This window comes from Ictidomys tridecemlineatus, chromosome X (genome assembly GCF_052094955.1).
Source record: "Ictidomys tridecemlineatus isolate mIctTri1 chromosome X, mIctTri1.hap1, whole genome shotgun sequence".
Lineage (NCBI taxonomy): Eukaryota > Metazoa > Chordata > Mammalia > Rodentia > Sciuridae > Ictidomys > Ictidomys tridecemlineatus.
The window spans coordinates 96,762,796-96,785,383 of NC_135493.1; the positions used below are offsets into that span (position 1 = coordinate 96,762,796).

Genomic DNA, 22,588 nt, shown 5'->3' on the forward strand with positions numbered 1-22,588 from the left:
GGCATAAATATTTATAACCATTATGTCTTATTGTTGGATGATTCCTTTAACTAGTATGAAGTGACTTCTTTGTCTTTTCTGATTAATTTTGGCTTGAAGTCTACTTTGTCTGATATATGAGAGCAGCTATCCCTGTTTGCTCTCATTCCATTTGTGTAGTATGTCTTCTCACATCCTGTCACTTTCAGTGTGTGGATTTCTTTGTAAAATGAGTCTCCTGTAAACACCATATTGTTGGGTCTTGACTTTTAATCCAATCTGCCATTGTATGTCTTTTGATTGAAGAGTGTTGACCATTTACATTCAGAGTTGTTATAGAGAGTTGATTTTTATACTTTTGATTTATTTCTAATGCTTAATTCAGACTTCTCCTTTAGTTAAGTATTCTTCTAGTGCAATTTATCTCTATTCTGGTTTTCACTTTTATCTTTCATTTCTTCTGCATGAAATATTTCATTAAGTATGTTTTGTAGTACAGGCATAATGTTTGTAAATTCTTTTATTTTTCTATTTATCATGAAAGGTTTTTATTTCATCTTCAATTTGGACAGATAATTTTGCTGGATATAATAATTTTGGTTAGTACTCATTTTCTTTCAGGGCATGGTATATATTGTTCCTGAAAGGAAAGTGACTACAACACTTGGAGCAACCAAGAGATCTTTATTGCAGCAGTGAGAAAGAGGAGAAGAGAAAGAAGGAGAGAGAGAGAGAAAGAGAGCAGGGAAAGACAGGAGGGGGTGAGAGAGAGTGAGAGAGAGAGCGAGAGAGAGAGAGAAAACGCACAAGAGAGAGGGACCCCGCAGGAGGGAGTTTATATAGCCAAAATCTAATGGGGTCTTTGGGTCTGCAAGCTGCCTTGTTGGCATACAGGTGTTATCTTCTGCCTTCAGGCAAATGGGGCAGGGATCAGATGTGGGTTTCTGTTGCACCAGACAGGTGGGGGTCGAGTATTTAGCCTTGAGTGGGGTTGAGTGTTCTGACTTGACGCAAACAAGTGATAAAGGACCAGACTGAGGGGGGTTTGAGTGTCTGGGTTATCCTGCAACTAACATTTGTTCAGCCTGCCCTGTAGACAACTTAGTTTAGCCTTCCCTGCACCTAACAATTCCAAGCACTCCTGGCTTTTAGGGTCTGGGTTGAGGAACCATTTGAAGTCTGAGTTGGTTTACCTCTAAATGTGACCTGCCATTTTTCTCTTGTGGCTTTTAAAATTTCTATCCTCATTCTTATATTAGACATTTTCATTTATAATGCATCCTGGAGAAGACTTTAAAAAAAAACACCTTGCCTATTTTCAAGATCATATACTTTATCTTTATGGCCTGAAAAATTGTCTTCAAGGTGGTCTAATATATTGGTGATGGTTTTCATTGAATTTTTACTTTGATTGAGCCTTTCATTTCCAGGATTTCCACTTGGATCTTTATCATGATCTCTTATCTATTATGTAAATAATCTTTCAGTTTTTGTATTTTCTAGTTCATTCTTTACTTCTTTTTTAGCTTGCAGAACATTTCAATGTTGAACTTTCTAAATGATTTCTCAGATATTTCCTCCACTGTAGTGTGAATGGGGTTAGTAGCAGAAGTGTTATGGGTTGATTGGTTTTCTCTCTTGCTTTTTCATATTGCTTATATATCTACCCATATTTGGGGATGATTATTACTCCTTCTTTTATGCAAGGGACTGTTTAGTGAGCTTCTTTCTCTTAAGAGCCTCAGGCTAGGTGAATATTCCAGATATTTGTCATCTGCTTTTCCCTGTATCAGTACTACTTTGTGACAAAACACTAAACCCTATTTACTGCAATTACTTCAGAGAAAAGCCATGTAATATTCAACCTTAGAGGAGGAAAATCTTGTTGATACTGTTCTCCACAGTTCCTCTAATCCAGGTATAAACTTTAGTAAAAATCTGAAATAGGTTGAAACATTAGCTATTAAATATAATCAAATTTCTATAACATTATATAGGGGCTGAAAGGAGGCAGGAAGAAAAAATGGGCAAAAGAAGAGAGAAAAAAAGAATAGATACAACAGAAAAGAATAGTATGCACCAAGGTAGAAAGAAAAAAAATGGGTTTTCAGGGTTGCTTAAGACAATAGCAGATAATATAAGAGGGAAAAGAAGAGGTAAGAGGGCAAATGTAAACTTGAACTAGGAAAACAAAGATAGAATGATTCCAATTAGTGCTTTAAAACATTAGAAGAAATATAAAATCAAATGGGTTGAGGGCACAATATTGAATATTAGCATAACAACTATCAAATCAAAATAGAGAGTGACATATATCAAAGTTGATATTAGAGCTATTTATAGTAAACCATGCTGAGGTGAAGAAAATTCTTTTTGAGTCTTGGTTTGGATTTTCTCATGTTTTGAGACCTTTAGAAGATATCTACTCCTCGGATGGCATTAGAGCAGATTATGCTAAGTTAGCCAATCCCCAAAAAACAAATGCCGAATGTCTTATCTTATATAAGGGGGTGTGTGACTCAAAATGGGGTAGGAAGGAAGAGCATGAGAAGATTACCTCTAGATAGGGAAGAGATGTGGGAGGGAAAGGGAGGGAGAAGGGGAATTGCATGGAAAATGGAAGGAGACCCTCATCATTATATAGGATGCATGTATGATGATGTTAGGGAAAGAAAAAAAAAAGAAGTGTGTCACATTAGTTTGGGTAGAGAGAAGTGATGGGAGGGGAGGGGAGGGGAAGGGGGGAAAGGAAGGACAGCAGAATGAAATAGACATTATTATTGCTGTGGGTATATATGTGACTGCATGACCAATGTGATTCTGCAACCTGTATACTCAGAAAAATGAGAAATTATATCCCATCTGATTCAAATGTATGATATGTCAAGATCATTGTACTGTCATGTGTAACTAATTAAAACAAATTAAAAAAATATATAAAAAAAGAAGATATCTATTACTCTTTGACTTTGGATCCCTCAGAGGTGCTAAGGCCCTAGTTGCTCTGGACCTCCCCCAGCTGGTTCTTGTTTGTTAGCCCAGGGGCCTGAGACTGGACTCTGAAAGGTTGCTGTTCTGGGTCTGCTGGCTGTTTCTGTTTTGTACTGGAGCTCAGAAATACAGGGCTGAGGCCTGTGGCTGTGACAACCGCAGGTTACTCTGCACCCACTCCCATCTACAGGGTCCTCTTCAAGGTGGCATAGAGCCAGTGGCTCTCTGCAAGTATGAAACCTTAATTATGGGTTCTCTGTGGTGCACAAGCATTCTCCTAACTGACACAGATTGCCAGGGCACTGTCCCTGCTACCAGGAAAGAGATTCAACTAGTTTGCCTGAGTTTTGAGTTATCACTGCCTAGAGTTGTAAACCATGGGCATTGCACCCCTTGGCTGACTAGGACAGAGACAACTATCTTGTCTGTGTCCAAGGTCTCATGGGTTGCAGCTGCAAATCCTTGGTGCCATCCTTCTCTGCTGTCTTAGATGGTGACTGCTCCCACCAGCCTGCTTCTGAACTCTCATTTCCTACTACTATGAATCTGTGTGCTCCATCTCTGCCCTCCCATAGAGTCTGTGAAGATGCAGAGCACTGGGTCAGGGCCAGCCCTTCCCAAGTTTCCTGCTCAGGTTACTCCAGCCCACTCCCCTTGTTGGCACTAAGGGGGAGGAGTTTCAACAACTTTCAACTAATCCCTTTACAAGTTCCTTCTAGATGGATTATTGAAACATCTGACTGCAGGGGTATGCCCTCTGGTTTCATTACTCCCTTCAAGTGGGGAGATGCCATATTGATTTAACTTCTTCTTGGGAGGCTGACAAGCTGTGGACTCCGTAAAATGACTGCTATGCCCTGCACAGTTTTCAGTTCATAATTTGGCTTAAACTACTTGATGTTTAATGATCCAGACACTGCTCTGGTTGTGTTTTAACTTGGTCTGTTTCCCCACTGCCCCCCTCCAGCCCGTGAGACCTGGACACAGACAATATGTTTTTTAGGGAGTGAGCTTATGTGCTTTTCCTCTCCTTTGGTCTTGGTTTCTGCCCTCCCCCCCAACACTGGTCCAGGTTCAGGGTCAAGGAGCTCTGCCCTTATTTTCTGCTATGGTAACAGAACTTCAAGTTTCTCCAGGTCTAGTCTAATGTTGGGTCTTCTAGCATTTATATCACCTACATCTCTGGTCAGCTGTTCCTTCATTGCCCCTTTCTGTGCTGTGGAGGGGGTCAGGGGTCACCACCAAGCTCTGCTCTACCTTCTTGAATCCAGAATAGTATTATCTTTAAGGAGAAGGTATGAGGTATCCTTGGGGTGTTAGAACTGTCTTTTTTTCCCCCTTTTTGCTGTGCTGGGAATCAAACCCAAGGCCTCCTGCATGCTAGTTGAGTGCCATACTACTGAGCTGTACCATTCCTAGTCCACAATGTCTTGATATAGGTGTTGAGTCTCATTGAAATTGCTATATATTTTAAAAATTATTTTTTATGCTTTCTTGGACAAGTCCCTAGGGAAGTATGCTTATAAAATACATACTTAAGACATAAATCATATTTAAAATTTTTCCTTGAATATAAAATACATAGTTTTAATTTTTATTTTATACCATAAAAATCAGCTTATATTTACATTTGCTTGCCTAATGACATGATGTACTAGCATTTACTCTTTGAGGTGTCTATACTTAGGAGAATGCCCTGTGGTCACAATGTTTTCATCTTGTGCTTTCTTTTCTCATCTTCTCAAATGTCAAGAGCAAGCTGTTCTGCTAAGCAGGATAAAACCAGCTTTTTGGTATCTGCAAATGCCACCATTTCCAGGGCTCGACAAACTACACTATAGGGGGGTTTCAATCTATTCCTTTGTACTAGTGTTTTGTTTCTTTCTTCTTCTCTTTTTGTTTTTTTGGTACCTAAGTTGCTTAGGGCCTTGCTAAGTTGCTGAGGCTGGCTTTCAACTAGCCATCCTCCTGCCTCAGCCTCTTGAGCTGCTGGGATTGTAGGTGTGTGCCATTGCATTTGGCAAGTGTTTTCATTTTTATCATGCCAGGGTCATTCCAAAGTAGTACAGAGAGGTTTTTATTATGTATGTATGTATGCACTGGGGATTGAACCCCTATACTTGAGCTATACCTGAGCCTAGAAAGTTCTTTTTTATGCTGAGAACATCCTGAGGTTTTTACCAGGTGATTTCTGGTTTCTTTACTGAGCAGTATTCCCTAATTCCACAATAAAGGAAACATAATCACTGTACCTTATCAAAAAGAACAAATTTAATAAGAGCTTATGCAGCATGTTTATCATTTAACCATAATATGATTAACACATGGCAGAAAAGGCCTCTTGGGTTTAAAAATAGCTTTATTTAGCATACTAAAAACACAGAAACATAAGAAAACCCCTACCTAGTATAAACATAAAAATAGTTAAATATCATAATTTAATGTAAACCAAGCATTTAAAAATGTGAAATGTTAGAATAAAATACATGCTATTTACATAGAACCAAGTTAAAGCTACCTCCACAGTTATTGGATCAAATCAGTCTTGAAGAAGTCATCATTAGCAATGTAACAAACACAACATCTCCATTTGCATTGGTCAATAGGCAAAGAATAAATCATTTTATTTCCTTTAAACAAATATGATTTATTGTGACTTTTAGAGTAGGGAAGCAAAAAGTGCCAGTTCCAGGAATCCAGACACAACCACTGCATGTGGAGGTTTGTAAAGCATTCCGCTGGAAGACCATTGAGTCCATTCTTTAATTTCAATACAAACTAGTTGATTCAGCTTAGTTACTGCTTAAGAAAGGTACTAAATACATTCTGCAAAAATAAACCTTTATTAAAAATGATCAAAGGTGAATGCAATATCAATCAGATAAGAAAGGCAAAAGCATAAAAATATATATTATTCCAGACAAGCCCCTTAATTATAATAAATGTTAAGAAACTCAGTTTATAAAACCAGATGGGGTAGCAAAAGGGATTTTAAAAATATAAAACCCAAACCATATTCAAACAAAACAAACCTAAGATAATGTTTCATGAAGAAAGTGGTATCTTGTTTATTCACTCATCATTATGTGAAAGCTGCCATGAGATTTTGTGGCTGATGGAGCTATTACTATGGAGTAGGTTTTCTTTAACCAACATTCTAAAAAGCTGTAGTTATCAGTTTAAAAATTTGGCTTTTGCGTCAAGGATCAACATTCTGTTTTTTTTTTTTTTTTGTACTGGGGATTGAACTCAGGGGCACTTGACCACTGAGCCACATCCCCAGCCCTATTTTGTATTTCATTTAGAGACAGGGTCTCACTGAGTTGCTCAGGGCCTTGCCTTTGCTGAGGCTGGTTTAGAACTCACAATCCTCCTGTCTCAGCCTCCTGAGCTACTGAGATTATAGGCATGCATCACTGCACCCGGCCAATATTCATACTTGTACTTCAATTCAGGAGATGGCATTAAAACCAGTATCAGGAGTTTAAAATGTAAAATAACATCTGAAGAATAGATACAAAATATAGACTATTGTGTTTGCCTAATCTTATAGTTCTCAAACTTTTGATCTCTAGATCCCCTCTTTCTACTCTTAACATTTATGGGGATCCGGATGCCAAAGCACTATTACTTAGGAGATTTATGTCTATCAGTATTTACCATATTAAAAAATAAACTGGAAAAAAACTAAGTATAATTCACTTAAAAATTCATTATGTGCCAACATAAATAAATAATATTTTGATGAAAAATAGCTGTGATTTCTAAAACAGAAAAAAGATGTGTCGGAAAACAGTATTGATTTACATTTTTTAACTCTTTGTTAAGAGAATGAGAGTGAAAAGTCAAATAATCTCTTTATATTATGATGAAAATTAGAAACCAAAGATCACCATGTAGTCATGGCAAAATTTGAAACAATATTATTGTTCCTGAGACCACTATCAAGATATCATCAGTTTTGGTCTATGGAAGCTGGGGCATCTATTAACTACACTCACATGTTTTATTTTCCTTTCCATTTCTAAACCTTGTTTGATTGAGTTGGCAATCATTTTTAAGTTGGCACAGCTTTGGTATAGACTAGAGTATAGCAAGGGTTAGGCAATAGCTCACATACTCAGACTGGGAAGATGTTAGGCATTTAAGGAGATGCCTGTTCTATTTCTCACTATGTGAAAGCTCTGATCAATTTTTGGGAAACAGAGGGAGAAAATTCTCCCTGAAGCACAATAATAATACCAGAATCTCATACTTGGATGGCTCTCCATGTTGGAGAAATTATAATATGCACAATCTCAGTTGATGCTTTTTTTTTTTTTCCTTTCTGAGCCTGTTCCTTCTGCTTCAAGGGAAAAATAAAAACCCTGCATTTAAAAAAAATCGAATGAAAATACAAAATGAAATGGCAACAATAATGAGATGTGTGTGGGACTGTAACTAGATTTAGTGTGCACCTGCCACAACATGTATCTTGTAGTCTTTTTTCACCAACTGAAGGGCAATGTAAAAACCACAGTTTAATTTAATGGCAAGTGGTCTTGTAATCATCTTGAGGCAAAGACTTCAGACTGTACAAAAACATTAAGAATTGCAGAATTTTTATTTTAATTGAACTCATGGGTGCGTGAAGATTTTGTGGTGGTAGGAGAGAGTGAGTTAATAGTACAGTATAAGGCAACAAAATTGCAAGAAGAAAATAATTACTGCCTCCCCCCAGGAACAAGGACTAATTGGTATCTATTGCCTGTTATTAATACATTTATCCTCCTTAGAAATTATTCCATTGCTAGGAAATCCTCCCCACCAAGATATTAATAAAAATAGCATGAGACATTCAAAGATGCTAGACAAAACATTTAAAGGCAGGGGTGGGTGGTGGGTGGTAGTCAACCAAGAAGAAAATCTCTAGTATAAAATGAGCCAGATACCACTAAGGAGCAAAGATTTTGTACATGCTCTCTTTATCTTTTTCTGAGATGTTTCTAAAATGGAGAATGACTCCATACTTTTTTTTGCTCTTTTAAGGAGATGAAGAAATAGGTTAACAAAAACCCGTAAGAATTAGGAAACATGCTAAGTACATCCTTTTTGCAAAACTCTACACCTTGTTTATGGCTATGTATGACAAATTCTTGGTGCCCTTTTTTCCCCAGTTATGGTGAGTAATGCTGTCTTTACAAGTGATTTAGATAGAAGTTAGTGGATTTTTAAGACAGTTGCAAATATACTGGGTTGATGCACACACATGGATATATGTATATGTGTGTGTGTGTGTGTGTGTGTGTGTGTGTGTATATATATATATATATATATATATATATACATACATACACATACATACATACATATACATATATCACATGAAGACTCTCACTGGTATGTTTTTCCTTTTTCACATATTTCCTCTAGCAAAAATTAGCATGGATAATGATTTTGTGATAGGAAACAAAACTAAAAAAAAATCAAACCAGTAAGAATGAAGTGGTATGCTGAGTCTAATAAAATAAGTCAATACACATTTATGTAGTGGTAAAGTGCTAGAAAGTTCTTTCATTAGTATTTTAAAAAATGATTAGAATAAAAAGAAGTTTGCAGCTTCATTTGATGGTGGTGACCACAGGCACCATAGCTATGGCACTGGCTGAGCTGGAGTTGACTATGTCCTCATATTCAGGGGGTGGATCTAAATGAGGTTCTGTTTCACTCCTCCGCAGGTTCACCTGGCCAGTGGCTTCCTCATAGGTTGGTGGGGGATCACAATTGGACAGGCGAGTGGAGACAGAATCTGAGCGCCCAACTACATATTCCAGAAAGCCTGGAGACAACCCAGTGCTCTCGAACACTTCATCTGGTGGGGGAGGTGGAGTGATGATGTTAAGGTGCTGAGGGAAAGGAATGTGGCTTTCAGTCACTGTCTGTCTACGAGTTTTGTTTCTTAGGAAGCATCTCCAGATAAGGAAAATGACAAGGAGGATAATGAAGAGGCCAAAGATTAGTGGAAAGGTAAGATAAAACTGAAACCAGTCACTTCCTCTGTTACTCTCTCCTTGTTGCGCTTTTGTGTAGGTGCTCCAAAACTCCTTCTGAAAATACAAAACAAAAGAAGTCAAAGTCAGTATGAGTGTGATCAAGAGATGGGAGATATCACATGAGCAAATCTCTGGGTTCAATGAATGTCATGAACAAAAGACCAAAACCAGACTTGTTGGTTTGAATAACTCACAGCCTGTATTTTCCATGACAAGAAATTACGAATATAGAAAAACGTTGACTTAGGATGGGGTGATGTCCCAATAAGCCCATCATAAATTGAAAATATCATTAATTTGAAAATTTTTGTAATAAACCTAACCTACCGAACAGCATAGCTTAGGATCACAGCACAATGTAGAGTCCTGGTTGCTTGGCTATTTGCCCTGGATATTGAGGGGCTGACTGGGGGTTAAAGCTCCCTGCTGCTGCCCAGGATGGAGAGAAAGTATTTTACCAAATAGTACCAGCCCAGGAAAATATCAAAATTCAGATTTTGATGTATGATCTTTACAGAATGCCTATCCCTTTCACCATCACAAAGCTGAAAAATTCAAAGTCCACCATCAGTAACTGGGGACCATCTATACTTTATTGTGCTCCACCTGGATCCTCCTTAAAATATTCAGACACCAAGACTCTTTTTCAAAACTTGGAGATATTTGTATTTTCTGCTATGACATTTTAGATTAAAAAAATCAGGAATGAGGATTTTTCTCCTTTTCAGATTATACCAAATAATTTATCATTAAAAATATAAGTTAGGGCTCAGTTGGTAGAGTGTTTGCCTTGCATGCACAGGCCTTGGGTTCAATCCCCAGCACCACAAAAAAAAAAAAGTCACTGTCCATATCCAACTTGAGGTCCTCATCACATGATCTCCATCATCATTAATAGTGTGTGTTTAGGCAAGCACTCTACTACTCCATCCCCAGCCTTTGCCTCTATTTTTCCATGCTTAATCATAGTCAATAAGTACTTTTCTTACCATCTGTTATTTATTTGCAGGTGCAACAGGTCACTAATATTATTTAAATCTTTTTGTATCAATGGAGGAACCCTTGGAATCCAACTTGGGAAAAAAAAAAGGAATTGTAGAAGGGATTTTGATCATTACCCAAATGGGAAAATTGAGGGAGTTTGACTACATCAGAGATTCTAAACTCAGTTGTTCCATGGGTACAGTAGTGATGCAAAGTCATAGTATTCTACTGTGCAACTAGATCTTCTCTGAGGGGCATTATTACTACAACATTTTGTGATTCTAAGATGCATTGGGATATGTTTTGAGAAATATTGTGTGATTTACAAGAGGCTTGTGCATATTTCAAAAGATATACTTAAAAATATACAAGGTTCAATATTAAAATAAGCTCCAAATAGAAAAAGTATACCCTGTGTACTTTTCAATTTCTAAAGATGATTAAAGATGTACAAACAGTTTCTAAAGATGATTCCAAAAACTTGAAATTGTCAAATGACTCATTTACTTTATTACTATTAACAATATAAACACAGGTGAAAACTTGTGAAATATAGATGGATGAAGACATAGATATATATTTAGTCATTCCAGAGTTAGAATCCAGGGTCTTGTGCATGCTGGGCAAGTACTCTACAACAAGCTACATTCCCAGCATAAGCTTCTTTTAAATAAGCGTACTTTAAAAATTCTTCATTAATTCTTTTTATAATTGTCATCCTAATGATGGAAAATTTAAATTTTGTACAATAATGTTTAAAATGTAAAAAATAAATTAATCATACAAAATTTCATTAATGCAGAAAAAGATAAAACAGAAAGCAAATCACTTGTAATTTCATCACAAAGATATAATGTACTATGGACATTTTGGTTTACATAATTAGAAAAGTATTTTCATCTGCTCTTTCTCCCATGCTTTTATCAATCATGGTTGCCTCCCTACACAAGTATCCACTCTTTACAAATTTGGAATCAAATTGCAATAAGTGGAATAAAAAATATTAATCAGCTATTTCTAGAGACCTATCAAGTATCTTATACAGGCTCAATTTTCCTTTACCTACAGGTGAAATTTTACCCTCTCTCTTAGTCTCTCAGACCACCACATCCTTTGCTTCCATTTCATCTTATCTATGAATGCAAATAAATGTGATATCAAATAATTATATAATGTTAACCCTAAATAGGCAATAAAAGTGGTCATTTCATATTATTCACATTGCTTTAGAATAACAAGCACTAATAATGCACATGAAAATGAATCTTTTTTGCATGTCTGGATAGCATAATTCAGTTTGTCTGGTTTCTTTGGTAAGACAGGATATCAAAAATCTATAAGCTATTTTTCTGTTTCCTTTCGAAAAAATTAAGGAAAAATACATTAATTTTGAAGGGACTTATTAAACCCAATTTTTATTTCACATGAAGCCACTCAGCATTTACTACATCAAATAATGCAGTTACTCTTATAATCCCTAATTTGCATATGAGGAAATGGAGGCCCAAAGAGATTACGTAATAATAAACTCAAGATCATTTAAAATGTAAATTTTGGAGCTGGGGTTTGAGTCCAAGAGGCTTGGCACCACAGCAAACTAAAAAGCAGTCTGTCTTGATGTATAAGGTATTTCAAACCAATTTGGCCACTCTCCTAGAAAATTCAATCTTGCCTTCATGTTTGATGTGTAGTCAAAAGCAAGCCTGCTCATTTTACAGATAAAATATTTCCAATTAAAGTAACAATGATCTGAATAAAAAGCTCCTGACAGATTTATTTCTTTGGGAAATACTTATTTTGTCCTTGAGGTCAGAGGATCAGAAGAAAATTCACTTAAAATCAAGACTAATACTGTAATTGCCATTCAGACAAATAGATTCAGTTCATGTCTCTAAGCTATTTGAGCGGATCTTTATCTCACTGAAAGCAGCCAAAATTTACTTAGAGCAAATAAATTTCAACATTTTAGTAGAACAGTGCTTTAGTAAGAATGAAAACTGATGGTTTATAGTTATGCTTACAGCAGCACAAATTTTGACATAGCCAATGAAGAACTTCTAAAGAATTAAAACATTTTATAGCAATCTACAGTTCCATATCAAATATTTGTTTAATAAAGAAAAAAGTGATTAAAGAGAATCCAAAGTTTTAGAACAGGCTAAAGTTATACAAATGATAGACATGATCTGAAGCTGCCAGAAAGGTCATGTTAGAAATACCCAAGTACCTGCTCCAAAGTGGGTGGGCAAGGCAAACTTTACTTCTGCCATAAAGGTGAGCTACAGAACCTGCCTAGCAAGTGCCTGAGCAGGCAGTCCATCTGTTTGTATCTCTCACACAACACTGCCCTTCACCCTGATTGGAGGAGCATGGGGTTACATCTACGTGATTGGCTAATTTTAAAATTGGGGCGGGCAAAGGGAAGCACTACAATTAAAATGGCTATAATTGAATCCAATGAAGGCTGAATACTATATTCTGAAAATGGACCACCAGACTTTCTGTTTCTCTCAATCTGACAATCATTTCAGAAGGAGGAGCCCAAAGAGGCAGACCTTTCATCATGATAGGGGAGTTATAGAACAAAATTCAGTAGATACAAGATTCCATCAAAGACTATCTGCTTCTCTTGTAGAGAATGTGTGCTTTTTTTACTTGCTGCCATTTATGAATAAAATTTGAGAGACTCAAGGCATGAAGGCCTGTTTTCCTAACTGGAAAGAGTAGAGCTGAGCATACTTTTACCATATTTGATTAATCAGCTCAGAACCTGGGAAAGTTGGGAAGTGAGTGATTTCCCTGTGAGTTTGTAGTGCTGAGAAGGGCCCAGCAGATTGACATAGAACACTTTCGTTGACTTCTTTCCTTGAACAATAATGACAGGGAAGGGAAGGGAAGGAACTAGGCTGAGCGCGGTGGCGCTCACCTATAATGCCAGCAGCTCGGGAGGCTGAGACTGGAGGATCGTGAGTTCAAAGCCAGCCTCAGCAACTTAACGAGTTGCAAAGCAACTCAGTGAAACCTTATCTCTTAAAAAAAAATGCAAAAAAAGGACTGGGGATGTGGCTCAGTGGTTGAGTTGCCCCTGAGTTCAATCCCTGTTACCAAAATAAATAAATAAATAAATAAATAAAAGGAGGGGCTAAAAATGAATTCTAACTCCCAAAGGCTGCTTTTGAAAACTATGGATTCCCTTTAATATCTCTTTTCTTCATTAAACAAATAATTTACTTGCTATTTAAAGTTGCTATAAGAATGTTTTAATTATTATAGACTGAAATTAAGAGCTCCAGTGAAATTGACGACAACTTCCTCAGGCCGACAGTACAAGCTGGAGGGCAGTCCCTGCCCTGGCCTGGGGGACATCAAGGAAACTGAGAGTGCAGATCTACCCTGTCCTAGGGCCTGTCTAGCATAGGCTAACTAAATCTGCATATGTTTATATTCCACCTTTTGTCTCATTTTGCTGCCTTTTCACTTTTAAAAGCTTTCCTTTCCCCAGAGCCTCCTGAAGATGGAAAATTTGAAACCAAAAGTTTCTTCTATCTTCCTTCAAAGCTGGTATTAGTGCCATCTGGTAACACTTTGTTGAGGTCAGAAAGTCAAAAGAACTGCAAGTTGGAAATCCAAGCAAGAAGTCCAAAATTCTTCAAATTCTTTATCAAGAGAATTCTAGGGAAAATGGCTGGACTTACATATAAGTCACCTAACAGGTGTATCTAACTTCTGAGAAAATAGAATATTTGTAAATTAATACAAAAAGTAAGGTATTTTCGTGAAAACGGACACTAGGAGGTAGTGAAGTGTCTGGGAAACAGTATCTGCACTGGGTAGGTTATGTGCCAACCCTTTTTTTTTTTTTAAACTTCTAGTTGAAATACAAACAGCTGGGGGATGAAGAAGAGGGGAAAGGCTGGCTTTGTCTTGTGTAGATTAATTTTGGGGACTTTATTTTTGCAAGGTGGCAGAGTACATAAAGTAAAACGTCTTTAATTTAGATATGATTATTCAGGACACTTGGATGAAACCAATCAAGGTGGTGGATTTGGTAGCTGTCTTGGTATACCAGGCAAAAGGAAGAATGCCAGGTCCCCAAATATCACTAGTAACTAGTATGTAAAGTTGATTGACAAAAATTTATTTGAGGAAAATTAGCAAGGTGAAGGAGCTTATCAATGAGGCTACTGTTTGGGTAAAGTGTGTGTGGGGGGCATATGTCCATGCATGCTATATAAAACAAATGGATGTAAGACTGTACAGAAAACTTCTGAGGAAGGCTACCTATTGTGGCAGGAAGGAAGATACTTGAGAACCTGAGGACAGCCCTAGGCTTCATCATTAATCATTTTATGTTTTATTCTTGAACCTTTTGGATATATTACTTCTTCCAAAACATAAAGAAATTCATTCTTTCAGGGAAGTCAGGGAATGACCAGATGCAACAAAGAGTGAAGCCAGATTTACAGATAGGTAGTTAGTGTAGTTAGGTAAATTGGGTCTGATATCGAGTAAGATAAAGAAAATAGAGACAGGATCTACTTTTGAGTCCTGTAATTCTCTTGGCCTTTCCTCATGGTGACAAGGTGACTTTGTCTGCTCCTGGCATCACAGTCTCATTCCAGCATCCCAAGAAGGATGATTACCAAAAAGATTAAATGCTTGCTTTCCACAAAGATTTGTCTTTAAAAAAAAAAAATCAGGGAAGCAAACATTTCTTAAAACCAGATATTTCCATGTATCCTTAGTCCAGAAGTCATATGGCCACCCCAGTGGCAAGAGTGACCAATAGAGTATCTTAAAAAGGGAACCTGACTGCCATGACTAATGTAGACTAATTATGATTTATTAATAAGAACTGGGCATACTGTCACTTCCCCCAAATCAATGTTGTGTTAATAAGGAAGAATAAGTGGAATGGCTGTTATCTAACAATGTCTATCCTACCATACATACTTCCCTTAGCTGGAGATGTAACATTAAATTAGTACAATCCTAAGGAAAATCAATACAGTTCATGCTTTCCTTTTTCCAGAGGATGTCTGAGGTGGGGAAATTGGTGATCAAACTGCAATGAGCATATTATAAGTATAAAGATAGTTGAAAAGATTTGGTAGTTTTGGCTAAATTAAAGGCCTATGAAAAGTTACTATAAAACAGTGTCAGGTATCCAGTGGTACATGCTTATAATCCCAGTGGCTTGGATGCTGAGGCAGGAGGATCACAAGTTTGAAGTCAGCCTCAGCAAACTAGTGAGGTCCTAAGCAATTTAGTGATACCCTGTCTCAAAATAAAAAAATTAAATTAAATTAAAAGGGCTGGGGTTGTAGCTCAGTGGTAAAGCACCTCTGGATTCAATCTGCAGTACCAAAACCAAACAAACAAAAACAAAACCAAAAGTGTCAGCAAACATTTTCTCTTAAGAACTTGACAGTATTTTGGACTTCGTAGAACAAAGTCTCTATCATACATATGAACTCTATGCTGTTGCATGAATTCAGCAATAGGCAAATGGACATGCATCTGTTCTAATGAAACTTTATTTACAAGGCCAGATGGGCTGGATTTGGCTTCTATACCATGTTTTTCCAACTCACGTTTGTGATAAAACAAGTCGGTTTTAAAACCACTTTTGGAACAGAATGATTAAATGTGTGTGTCTATGAAACAAATGGAAACAAAAGAAGGTATCCAAATCTCTTTGGATATTTGTCGGTTCATTAATAGCTGTTGAGATATTCTAAGTGTTTGGTTCAGTATGTGCATGAGGGCAGAGTGGATCAGTTGTTTAAGTTTGAAAAATCAGTATTATTTTTTAGCATCCTAGGTAATCCCAGGGTTGACAGCCAGTCTGCTAAAGAATGCTTCACAACTGTCATTGAGCATACTCATCATTTGAACTTTCTTTGAAGGTAGATTCTGAATCAGCAGGTCTGGGATAGGGCTTGACATTTTGCATTTGTTTAAGCTCTCTGGTGAGGTTCACGCTGTTGGTTCACAGACCATTCTTTGAGCCACATGATACTAGCATGGGTTTTCAATGACTTGAATGCCTTTGTCCATCCCAAAGGCTTATGCATTCGGTCTGGGAGGAGACCAGGCACTGAGATTTTTCAAAGGTGTTCCAGAAGACTCTATGTGCACCAGAGCTTGGGAACCTTCACGCTAAAGCTCATGGTGCTTTATCAGTTGTAGTTTTCATTAGACACAATATTGCTTCCTTGTTTTCATTCTCTCCCCACCCCTGACCACCCATTTCTCTCCTTTTCAGATCCAAATATCCAAACAAATGGGCAGCAGAGTTAGCACTTCATTCTTCTCCTCTCCATCTGTGCTGAGTGAGGAGGAAGTTCAGAATGGAACTGGTAGGCTCAGGCACCAGGCTTTCGGGAGGAGAAGCACAAATTGTTCTAGAGGTGATTTCACAGGAGGGCAGGTGGAGACAGAACTAGGGTGATAACCATGGAAAACCGCCACAGCAAAACTCACCTAGATTACTGGGCCTGGGTTTGGGGCAGGGTAAAGAGCAAACCACCCTCCTGAGACATTTGGCACCTGATAACCAAAGCAGTCTCTATGGATTTTCCCTTCTCAGTAGGCAGGGTGACATGGTGGATAGAAATGCAAGAGACCCCAGGGATGAGGGATGGATGTGAAATGTCTTCCTTAAAGCATAGACATCACAAAAGAACCTAGAAGTGATGAATTTAAGATGACAGTAGTGAAGCTGATGACAAAGGATGGCTAACATGTACAGTTCTTACACTGTGCCAGACACTCTTCTAAGAGACTTACATACCTTAACACAAAGGGTTGGATGCTTTTATTACCCCTATTTTACATTTGGGGAAATGGAGACACAGATAAGCTAAAGGCCAAGTCCATCTAAGAGGTTGAACAGGGATTTGAACATAAGGAATGTGAGGTTAAGAAACCACTAGAGCAAACTGCCTCTCCAAAATGGAGATATAGGAAGGATCCACAGTGAACAATTTTAAATACTCACCAATAGATGACTGTTTTGCTCTTCCTCATACGTAGGAAAAAATTGTATATTGACATACGCACATATGAGAGACAAAGAGAAGGGACTGAGTTTCTCAAAGCAACCAGAAGAAATACTGTGAGAAGAGGCAGTTAGATTATAGAGAAAGGACATTGAACACTTTCTGAAAACTCAAATAGCCACCATCCTTGTTTTGAAGAAAGTGCTAAAGTATAATCAAGAAATGTGAAAGGTAATTGCTAAATCTGTTCACATTTTACTCACAGTTCAAACCAGTCACTTAGCTATAAAAGACTCCAACTACCCATGTAACTTTGAATACTGCATATGAAATATGTAATTATTCTGTTTTCTTTGTAATCCACAAGTAGAAGAGAAGGCTTCCAGGCCTTCATCCTCAGACTGAATTGCACCAAATGGTCCCTCTTGTTCTGAGGCATGCCAGCTCCTTGGACTGAGTAACTACTTGTTTCTCCAGCTCTCCAGCCAGCAGATGGCCATTGTGAGGCTATCCAGCTTCTGACTGTGTAAGCAAATATAATAAATACCATTTCATGTTTCTGTTCTTCAGGATAACCCTAATACAGTCTCCTAACTGGAATTGAGGCCTTGACCTCAACTTCTCCTGCCCCTGTACATTATTCCAAGCTGCTAGAATCATAAACATACCATTCAGGATGACTTATTCTTTTATGTTCAGTATCAGAGGTATGCCCTACATACTTGGCCTTGTATTTTACAGTCCTTCTATGAGATAATGTAGATATATTTGGTACCACGTCACTTTAATGGAAGAAAGGATACACTTGGGGAAAAAAAACCCCCAGAAGTGCAAGTATTCGAGGGTAATATGTATACCTTTCATTAGTGACCAGAGTAAGTAACCTTGTGTCTATGGGGAAGCCTGGCTAAGGCATAGTCCTTTTATCACTGCGGTCTACTGTGAGCTGGTCAAAGTACTCTGACAATCATCTTTCCAGGGCTCTCATCTTGTTACCCAGACTCAACAAATGTTAAAGATTTACATTCTGGTAAGCTAAGTTTTCAGGTAAAGGTAAAGATTCCTTTATTTCAATATATGCTCAATCCCATTCCCTTCACTTTTCTCCAGAGGCACCAAGTTCTTACACTTTTATCCAGCAGTGAATAACCACAGAGACCCCATGACATCTCCCCACACAGTCCTATTCCTCTTGCACACATTCTTTATAAGGGAAGATTAATTTTGTGTTTTCCAGGGGCTCCTGGTATACCTTTCCTCTTTACCCATGGAGATTCTGAGTAGCCTGTGGATGGGACAAGGGTGGTCAGAAAGAATCCTGGATACACAAGGATCTGCCCTCATTCTGGAAAAGTGAGAGTTTCTCTCTCTCTCTCTCTCTGTCTCTCTCTCATACACACACACACACACACACACACACACACCAACTAAACACCTTTATTTCACTAAAAACCAAATAAATAACTTTATTGGAAGTAACAATCAAACGGAAAGGCCCAAACTGAAGGGAACTTGCTGAAAGGGCTCCGTGTAGGCCCGGCCTGGGGACCCACCCGGGGTGGGATGGGTGGCATGGGCTGGGCACAGTCCTGCTCAGTCGTCCTTGCAGCTGTGGCCCAGGGTGAGCCTGTCAAAGAGGATCTCGGCCATGGGGTCTTCCAGGGTCTGAATCCTGCGCAGGTTGGTCAGGTAGCCGGCCAGCTCGCGGATGATGAGGACCTGCTGGTGCAGATAGTGGCGCTGCAGGAACTGGCAGAGGTGGGGGTCGCCCCTCTCGGCGGCCAGGTGGTGCAGCTCCAGGAGGCCCTGGTTGAGGCTCTTCTCCAGGTGGAAGGCGCACTCCATGGCCTGGAGGCCGCTGTGCCAGGCGCTGCCCTCGGGCTGCTGGACGTCGTGGAGCCGGACGTGGCCTCCGCGCTGGTTCTGCAGCTCCATCAGCTTCTCAGCGCGGTCCCTCCACTCGTGCGACAGGCGCAGGAAGAAGCTGGCGAAGTGCTCCAGGGCCACTTGTGGGCGGTGGCAGAAGAAGGCCAAGGACAGGTAGACATAGGAGGCGTGCAGCTGCCCCTGGATCTGGCTGTTGACGGCGGCCTCGCAGTCGGGGTGGTAGTTGTGGCGCACCTGCGACACCATGATGGGCACCATGACGGGCGCGGGCAGGAGGGGTGCCACCACGAAGGCGAGGGCGGAGCGGGCTCTGGGGCTGCGCAGTGGGCAGCGGCGGCGGCCGCGGTAGCGGCGGCGGGGTCCCCGGGGCGCTGCCAGGGTGTCTGAGGGCGGCGCCTGGGGTGGTGGGCGGTGGGCGGTGGGCGGTGCCGGGGCCTGGGCGGGTCTGACCTGGGCGGAAGGCAAGCGGGTAATGGCGGCCGTGGAGCCTGGCAATGGCGGTGGCGTTTTCCTGGGGGTTGAGGGTCAGGGGTCAGGGGCCTGGCGGTACCCGGCTGTGCCCTGCTGTGCCCCGCAGAGTTCCCTCAGTAACCTGGGCGACTCCGCTGGGCGTCTCACCTGCGTAATGTTTGAGTTACAGGCCTAGAGGGACGGGCGTCGTGGTAATGGTGGTCAGGTAAGAAGAGGCTCCTGTGAATGCTGTCCAGTGGGACCCTCTCATTAGAGGCAGGGCTTCTGGGACGAGGCTTCATTTGAATGGCAGCTTTCCTCTGTGACGTCAGTGTCTAGACTAACATATCTTCATAAGGATTGTCAGGCATTGTGTTCATTGGTCCTTTGGGTCCTGAGTCCGTCAGCAATAGAAGAGACTGCATTGTACGGTCTCTAGTGCATTTTAAATTTTTCAGTAGTATTTGCAGAGTCTGGGGATTTTCTATTGCCCCTTTTTATCATAATTTGTTTTCATTTTATAAGTCAATGGTCTTCCTTATAATTCTGAGAATATGAATTTGAACTTTTTTTTGTAAAGTTTTGTTCGCTATATTATATCTGTTTTTTCCCCCTCCAGAATTAGCTTTTTGATTCATCATGATCTCCTCTTAAGTCCCTGAAATATTTGGCCCAACTTTGTCCATTCATATCTGGGAATCAATGACGACTTGGATTTGTCCTAGGGAATGAGCATGACTCTGATCCATAGTCGTTAAATCTTGTAAGGCCCACTTCACTAACAGACTTCTCTTCTCCTTTGGGGATGCATGGCATGGAGGTTGCAGGTGGGCTAGGGATCATCTCAATTCCAAAATTTGGGCATATCCAACATTAGAAAGCTTTAGTGGATCTGTCTTCTAGGTAATATGTGCTTTTATTTTGTGTCCCTTCTGTGCAGTTCCTCAGTTGTCTCAAGCTCTAGTGTTACTTGGGTTTTCTTTCAAGTCAAAGAATTCAGGGTCCTTGCAGTGTAGCTTTTGGAGATTAAAGTTGACCAAATGCTATTGGTGCTCATTACTCACTTTAACACATTTGGGTGAGGGTTATAGCAAGGCAGGGGAAGCAGGTCTGCTGTTTAGAGAGTAATTCTTTTTTTAAAGACTTTTTTTTTTAATTGTAGATGGGCACAATACCTTTATTTTATTTATTTATGTGGTGGTGAGGATCGAACCCAGTGTCTCTCACATGCAAGAGAAGTGCTCTACCACTGAGCTACAACCCCAGCCCTAGAGAGTAATTCTTTAATCTCACAGTTGACCTAGGTCTTCAATCTTATTGACTCTCCCTTAAATTTTCTCTGAATGTGCTTCAGTTAGTTTTCTGTTGCAAGGGTTTCATTTTTTTTTTGAACAAAGCAATGTGATGATATCTCCTTTTCCATCTTCTTAGAATTCCTAATAAGTTTTGGTAATGGTAAGGGTATTCTTGTGTGTGCCTGCATGTGTGTGTGTGTAGATACTTTTTGTGTGTTTAGTTACTACCATGATTCCATTAGCATTTTTTAAATTTCTAAAAATGCAGGCTGGGTGTACACTTTAGTTTCAAGTTCCTACCTTGTGTGTATGAGGCTCTGGGTTCAATCCACAGTACTGTAATCATTTTTTTCTAAAAATTCAGATAATTTTTTCAATAGTTAATATATTTACATGATTCAAAAGTGATACAGCCCTCCTCTCTAGAGGCAACCAGCAATTGCTTGTTAAGATCACAAAGTGAAAGACTAAAAAAGAAATAATATTCAAGTCATAGATGAAATGAACTACAAAAAGCTAAGTGATAAACACCCAAATCAAGCAGAAGGAAGGAAGGAAGGAAGGAACTGGTGTTTAAAAGGAGAATGCAGTGAATTAGAGGGGGTGGGAGGGAGAAAAGCAAAATTGCTGATATTAAAAAAAAAAAAAAGATAACTCTCAAGACAACTTGGTTAGGAAAAAAGACACAAATTACCAATAGGAATAGTAATGAAAGAGAAGGCATTACTACAGATTAAAAAAGAATAATACTTCTATGTAGTAATTGGGTATATATTCACTCCTAAAAATTGGGGTTCTCTTGTCAAGGAAGAAGAGGTAAAATCGGTTTTAGATCAGTAATCAAAATTTTCTGCTGTCTTTGTTAGCAACACAGAATATATTAATTCAAGAAACTGCTTTCTTTTATTCCCAGGGGTGGTAGTGGTAGGGCAATTAATGATTAAATTGCAATGAACCCAGAATTTGTAGGGTAATGAAATGAGTAGTACAAGAGATGATAGTATGAATAAGGCATAAGAAGGCAGGGGTCCACACTGAAAAAAATATCTCTTTGTGGTTTCAGTGATACTAAAATCTCTGATAGATAATTGTTTATCTGTTTTGTCTAGAGTTTGCCCTGAGTTTAAATATTTTAAATTAGAAACAAGCAAACTAAATGGAACATTTCTAGTGAAAAAACTAATATAAAAGTCTGGGTTTATTCAGAATTATAATCTTTTACTCATTTATCCCATTTCACTTATTAGCACATACCTAGATCTTTATAATATAATCTATACTTCAGAATAATAAAAAATGAATCTCTGTAGCATTGAAAAAGTATGATACTTTAGATAGGACTATTTGTTTATCATCTTGCTACCTCTTTATACTTATAATGGTAGATCTCAGTTCACGTCTATGTTCTTTTCAAATTGGTCCAATTATATTGCAAGATCTATTAGGTTTTTTTTCTTTTCAAGACATCTTTGTGTTTCAAGTGTGTCAACAACATATACTGATGGTAATTAAAAGCCATGAGTTCCAATTCCAGTTAGAAATCGTATCATTGGTCTTTATGACACACAAAATACTGTTTTAAAGATGGGAAAATATCACTTTGTCTATCCCAGTCGATATTGTTTTTAAAGCATATTTTTAAAGTCATAAAAATAAGCTAGGGCTGGGGATGTGGCTCAAGCGGTAGCGAGCTCGCCTGGCATGCGTGCAGCCCAGGTTCGATCCTCAGCACCACATACCAACAAAGATGTTGTGTCCACCGAAAACTAAAAAATAAATATTAAAAAATTCTCTCTCTCTCACTCTCTCTTAAAAAAAAATAAGCTAAATCCCAGTACTAGCCAGCACTTTTTCTATCATATTGACTTTGAATAAGTATTATGGGATGTACATTTACAAATGCCTAATTAGGACTAGAATAAGAAACTTGACGGTAAAATTGTTTATTGTAAAGCTCCTAGCATAA

General features: G+C 38.8%; 2 protein-coding genes across 6 annotated transcripts in view; both read right to left on the reverse strand.

Annotated features, from left to right (window-relative positions):
• Window positions 1-6,258: 6,258 nt before the first annotated feature.
• The window catches only part of Prrg1 (proline rich and Gla domain 1), a 97,174-nt gene continuing 80,844 nt past the window's right edge, over window positions 6,259-22,588 (reverse strand). For all 5 annotated transcript variants that reach the window (XM_013358035.4, XM_040272995.2, XM_078034973.1 and 2 more), the window contains one exon: window positions 6,259-9,056. In XM_013358035.4, the coding sequence (XP_013213489.1) occupies window positions 8,571-9,056 (486 nt within the window). In that variant the 3' untranslated portion in view covers window positions 6,259-8,570. The remainder of the gene's footprint in view (window positions 9,057-22,588) is intronic.
• LOC101963230 (ferritin heavy chain) lies at window positions 17,053-22,215 on the reverse strand. The gene has a single exon (XM_078034976.1). The coding sequence runs from the start codon at window positions 19,133-19,135 to the stop codon at window positions 18,584-18,586; it is 552 nt and encodes a 183-aa protein (XP_077891102.1). The 5' UTR covers window positions 19,136-22,215; the 3' UTR covers window positions 17,053-18,583.